Source organism: Cucurbita pepo, chromosome 9, assembly GCF_057944985.1.
Source record: "Cucurbita pepo subsp. pepo isolate OVF chromosome 9, ASM5794498v1, whole genome shotgun sequence".
Classification (NCBI taxonomy): domain Eukaryota; kingdom Viridiplantae; phylum Streptophyta; class Magnoliopsida; order Cucurbitales; family Cucurbitaceae; genus Cucurbita; species Cucurbita pepo.
Window position 1 is genome coordinate 3,832,852 of NC_141806.1, and position 6,173 is coordinate 3,839,024.

General features: G+C 40.2%; 1 protein-coding gene across 1 annotated transcript; it reads left to right on the top strand.

The window, feature by feature from the left end:
- The first annotated feature begins 717 nt into the window (after positions 1 to 717).
- On the top strand, positions 718 to 5,278 carry LOC111802344 (E3 ubiquitin-protein ligase RGLG2). Its single transcript, XM_087126855.1, has 12 exons — positions 718 to 1,466; positions 2,525 to 2,609; positions 2,684 to 2,824; positions 2,908 to 3,021; positions 3,099 to 3,196; positions 3,327 to 3,406; positions 3,478 to 3,583; positions 3,670 to 3,797; positions 3,868 to 4,051; positions 4,141 to 4,197; positions 4,771 to 4,947; positions 5,022 to 5,278. The coding sequence occupies exons 1-11, from the start codon at positions 1,242 to 1,244 to the stop codon at positions 4,849 to 4,851; spliced, it is 1,299 nt and encodes a 432-aa protein (XP_086982981.1). The 5' UTR covers positions 718 to 1,241; the 3' UTR covers positions 4,852 to 4,947; positions 5,022 to 5,278.
- Positions 5,279 to 6,173: the final 895 nt, after the last annotated feature.

Here is a 6,173-nt window from a genome sequence, read left to right on the forward strand (position 1 = left end):
TAAAATTTGGTAAATCAACTTTTAAAGTAATTAATTTATTAAATTAAGTATTTAAACGTTTAATTTTATTTATGTTAATTCTTACCTGTAACAACTTAAATTCATAGCTAACCGATATTGTCGGCTTGAACTCGTTAGTTATAGCCGTTAGCTTCACGATTTAAAAACATGTATGCTAGTGAGATGTTTCCACGCCCTTATAATAAGAAATGTTTCGTTCTTCCCACTAACAGACGTGGGATCTCACGTCTAAAAATATTAAAAGTTTCAATTTAAACATCAAATAAGTTTCTACAAAAATAAAAAATTTAAGAGCCCATCTGACACGAAGTTGAATAAGTCAAACCAGTTCCAAATACGTCACACGTTAGGTTAGCTCTCAAAATGCAAATATATATGAGCATAACATAAAATATGAAAGGGCATTTAATGTTAAAGTTGAATCTTTCCATTTACAAACACATTATCAATGAACATTTGAATTCGACAATGACCAAATCTTTAGACGGATGGGTTGTTCTAACTTTTTCCTCTCCCCAGAAAGATCCTCTGGGTATCACTATTTGCCGTCTACAAAAGCAGCTGCATCTCGTTTTCAGATTCAGACTACCAAAAATGGCCTACTCTTTTGGAAACAAGGAGGAAGTTCATCGACTGGGTTAGTCAACAAGTATGATTATTCCATTTTGTTTTATAATAATCATTTAAGAACATCATCTGCCTTTCTTACGCACTGTTTGCGTGTATAGATTATGAATTGATTATGCAATCGTAGCCGGTTTAACGTTTTGACGAAGACCCAATTTCTCTATTCCTTGGGCCATACTTCGTCTCGATTTTCTTCATTAATTTATAGATTTTGAAACTTACCCAAGTGATTAAACCTCCTAGATTCATGGTCAATCTCTTGTGATTATCGGATAAGAGACTACAGGAAACTTCTGTACTGTAGAGGTTCCTTGTAGCGTTGGATTTTCGACGGCAGGGTTTATTGAACTGGTCGTAGCTACTATTACCTTTCTTGGTCTTTTTTTATTCATTTTTCTGCTTGATCTTTGCTGCGATTTCAGAAACAGATATAAATACACAGATATTAGTATTGGATTTTGCTGGTAAAATTGAAGATCCAAGTTCTTTAGAACCTGATTGTTTTGGAGATCATTGGTTCATATGTTCTTTGTTCTTTTGCAGGTGATTAGTTGACTTTTTGTGTGCTCCAGGAATTTGCAGATTGTTGAGCTATGGGAAGTAAGAATTCGAAGGAGACGGATCAAAGAGAGTTTGATTCAGATGGGTTTGGGAATTCTTCAACGTGGGGTTATGACAATTATCCTCCACCATCGCCGTATGTTGAGCAGTATTCATATCCACAACGCTCTGATTATGGGTCACAAACACCACTACCACAGAGGAGGTTGGATAGGAAATATTCAAGAATTGCTGACCATTACCAATCCTTGGATGAGGTTTGAATGTTTGTCCTGTTTTTTTGTCTATAATGTTTGATGTCTCTCTGCCTGTGCTCTGTTTGTGGAAGTGTTTAAGAACTAGGATGTTAACTTGCTGGATAGGAGATCAATGAGCTCCTTGCATTGTAATGATTCTCATTGGGCTGTAAATAGAAAGCTGTGAGATCCCACGTCGGTTGAAGCAGACAATATTTGATAGTGGTGGGCTTAAACTCTTATAAATGGTATCAGAGCCAAGTATTGGGCGGTGTGCCAGCGAGGAAGCTGGGCTCCTAAGGGGGTGGATTGTGAGATCCTACATCGGTTGAAGAGGGGAACGAAGCATTCCTTATATATGCGTTTTAAAACTGAGGTTGATAGCAATACGTAACGAGCTAAAGCAGATAATATCTACTAGCGGTGGGCTTAGGCTGTTACAAATGGTATTAGAGCTAGGGACTGGGCGGTGTGTCAGCGAAGACGCTAGGCTCCGAAGGGGAGGGTGGATTGTGAGATCCTACATCGGTTGGAAAGGGGAACGAAGCATCCCTTATGAAGGTGTGGAAACCTCTCCCTAGTAGACACGTTTTAAAATCGTGAGGTTGATGCGATATGTAATGGGCCAAAGCAGACAATATCTGCTAACGGTGGGCTTGGGCTGTTACAAATGATATCAGAGCCAGGCACCGGGCAGTGTGCCAGCGAGGATGCTGAGCACCCAAGGGGGTAGATTGTGAGATCTCACGTTAGTTGGAGAGGGGAATGAAGCATTCCTTATAAGGGTGTGGAAACCTCTCCTTAGTAGACGAACTGTAAAACCGTGAGGTTGACGGTGATACGTAACAGGCCAAAGCGGACAATATCTGCTAGCAGTGGGCTTGAGCTGTTACAAAAGTAGTGGCTTTATTTGCTTCATTTTGACCTCCCCATATGAGCTTTGCCTGCATAAACTTGTTAAGTCGGTTCAAGGATTGGTTTAAACTGGGGATTCTGTATGAATTAGTCTAATGATTGAGTTGAGTACAGAAATTGATATTGGCTTCATTTTGGGCGTTGTTAATGGTGTTTTACAACAGGTGACAGCAGCTCTTGCTCAAGCTGGACTAGAGTCCTCTAATCTCATTGTGGGAATCGATTTCACGAAGAGCAACGAGTGGACAGGTCCGTTCTCATCTCATAGCTTCTAGATAAACACATTTACTACTCATAGTACGCTGATCCCTCTTTCGATATAGGTTCAAGGTCGTTTAATCGACGTAGTTTACACCACATTGGAAATGTGCAGAATCCATACGAACAAGCCATATCTATTATTGGACAGACCTTATCAGCCTTTGATGAGGACAACATGATTCCATGTTATGGATTTGGAGATGGTAATTGCATTTTAGGCTCGATCTCGATTCTTACCATACATTCGTGTAATGGCGAATTGACAATTGAACTGCAATCTTTGCAGCATCTACACATGATCAAAATGTCTTTAGCTTTTACGACAATGACAGGATCTGTAATGGATTTGAGGAAGTTTTGCATCGTTACAAAGAAATCGTCCCCAACTTACGACTTGCAGGTGATCGTTTTCTTGTTTCGATTAATGCGAAACGTGACCATTTGGCTTACTTTAGGCCTTGTTCTTACTTCTTGCAGGACCTACATCTTTTGCACCAATCATTGAGATGGCCATGACAATAGTTGAGCAAACTGGTGGTCAGTACCATGTTTTGCTGATAATTGCAGATGGGCAGGTGAGTCCGGTTCCGAACGAGCTAGTCGTTCACCTTCCATATTTGATCTCATTGAAACAAATATCTGAAAAAACTCGTTTTGCATACTGTTGGTTTGCCTTATGTCTAAAAGAAGTTTCCCTTAAGACAGGTCACAAGAAGTGTCGACACAAATAACGGTCAACTGAGTTCACAAGAACGAAACACCGTCGATGCGATTGTTAGAGCAAGGTAAAGATCAAGCCACTCCATCTTTGATTATCAAACTCCTCCTTGTTCTTTAAACACTAGCATACTTGCAGTGAGTACCCGTTGTCAATAATCTTGGTCGGAGTCGGAGACGGGCCATGGGACATGATGAGGAATTTTGACGACAACATCCCAGCTCGAGCTTTCGATAACTTTCAGGTTTTCAACATTACTACCATGCAGGATAGAACTTTTCACATTTTTATTACATATGCTGAGTATTGTAGCCTGCTTTGTGTATGCAGTTTGTCAATTTCACTGAGATTATGTCAAAAAATGTGAACTCTACCAGAAGGCAGACTGAGTTTGCTCTAGCTGCCTTAATGGAAATACCTTCTCAATATCAGGCTACTCTAGAGCTTGGCCTATTGGGGTATGCATTCATTTTATGCTTTCTTTATCGACTCACGAATGCTATCTCTAATCTCGTCTCGATCAAGCAGTCGACGACGAGGGAGTTCGCCAGAGAGAGTACCTCTTCCGCCTCCTTTGTACAGCACGACACCATTCAACGGCTACCCGAGAACCCCACGAGCCAACAGTTTTCAGACTCGAACACCTTCACATGGTAGATATAACCAAGGAGTTGGCACAACTTCATCCACCAGTTCTCATTATGATAACCAGGTTTCTAACCTTAGCCATTAAAGCTATGTTTTGGATCTATTTTAATCAGGACTAACGTTTTATGATTGTCAAATGGCTTGGCCTTGCAGATTTGCCCCATTTGTCTCACTAATCCGAAGGACATGGCTTTTGGTTGCGGGCATCAGGTAATATCCAAAGCCTATTGTGAGATCCCACGTCGGTTAGGGAGGAGAACGAAACACCCTTTATAAGGGTGTGGAAACCTCTCCCTAGTATACGCGTTTCAAAAACCTTCAAGGGAAACTTGAAAGGGAAAACCCAAAGAGAACAATATTTACTAGCAGTGGACTTGGACCGTTACATATGGTATCAGATCCAGCCACTGGGCGATGTGCTAGCGAGGTAGAGCCTCGAAGGGGGGTGGACATGAGGTGATGTGCCAGCAAAGATGCTGGACTCCGAAGAGGGGTAGATTTGACGGGGTCCCACATCGATTGGAGAAAGGAACGAGTGCCAGTGATGACGCTGAGCCCTGAAGAGGGGTGGATTGTGAGGTCCCATATCGGTTGGGGAGGAGAACGAAACACCCTTTATAAGGGTGTGAAAACCTCTCCCTAGTAGACGCGTTTTAAGAACCTTGAGGGGAAGTCCAAAAGGGAAAGCTCAAAGAGGACAATATCTATTAGCGGTGGACTTGGTCTGTTGTACCTATAGTAAATGAAGATTCTTCACTAACTCTTTTCCTTCCTATTACGTAGACATGCTGCGACTGCGGAGAAACGCTCGAGTCGTGCCCCATCTGCCGAAGCTCTATTCAAACTAGAATAAGGCTGTATTAAGTCCTGCCACAGATACCTATGGCTCATTTATTTCATTTTTTGGATCCTCAACTCCTGCAATGGGCCAGGTCTCTCGAAGCGAGGTACAACGGGAAGGTACGTAACTGCAGATTACTATATCTTCGTCTTGTTAAATGGCGGTTTCGATGAACATCAATACTGTTCTACAGGGTGTGTTTGTACATATGGTGGATGTTTTTGTTAGCCTGCCTCATCACTGACTATACACAACTATACCTGTTTGTAGAAGCTTCAAACGGAGTTCGTTTTAATCTTATCGTTCAGCTTGTTTCGTTCTTAGAAATCATTTTTACGTGCATACGTCGTTGTACATATCGGTTTCTGGGTTGTAATAAATCTTCCTGCTTGTTTATCATCAACTAAGCAGACGTTTTTTTCTGAAATAAAATTCATCATTGTCATTGAATAGAGCTGTTCTTCTCTGTTTCATGAACTTGTTTAGAGTTACCAGTTTATATACACTATAGCTCTCCTGACTGTGCTGGATTTTTCTTCTGCACTGAAGAATTCATGTTATGAATTATAGATTATACAACGAGGCTAATAGCAGACGGGTATCGGTATGTAACGGCCCAAGCCACCGCTGGCAGATGTTGTCTGTTTAGGCCTGTTACGTATTGTTGTCAGTGTTGTCGGTCTATTAGCAGAAATGGTTTGTTTCCTTTTTCAACCAACGTGGAATCTCACATGTCCAAACGCATTGGGTATCCTTCGACGAGCTTAAGAAATTCGTGGCTTACATTTAAAACACCAAAAAAGGAATATCAAACCACAAACGAGCTTTCTCCTTTACGTGATCGACACTCATCTCGACAAGCGACGGGTCAAAATGCTACAATAGGCTTAATCTACTTAGGGTGACTCACATGTGGGCAACGACAAAATGAAGAGTCAATCGTGCAGTGTAACACCCCATGCCCTGGATTTAGAATTCAAATTCGTTATATAATGGCCTCGACATTTTCCTGCAACATGATCACGTTACGTCCCATATTAAAGTCTTTCTTAGTTATTCTATTATATCCCGAACATGGGACGTTACGAAAGTAAAAGTATATCTATATTATCAACTATATCAGATAACGACTAATACGAAAGTGGGAAGGAAATAAAAATTTCTTAATTTTTTTTTTTTTTAAAAAGTCTATGTTTGAAAAATATTTTAAAAATAATTATGGAGTAATAAATAAAACGTCACTCAATAAATTATGTTAATCTTTTTATTAAGACTTAGCCTTAAATAAATCAAAGTCCCTCAAATTTATTTATTTATTTATTATTATTATTTTTTTAATCGATTT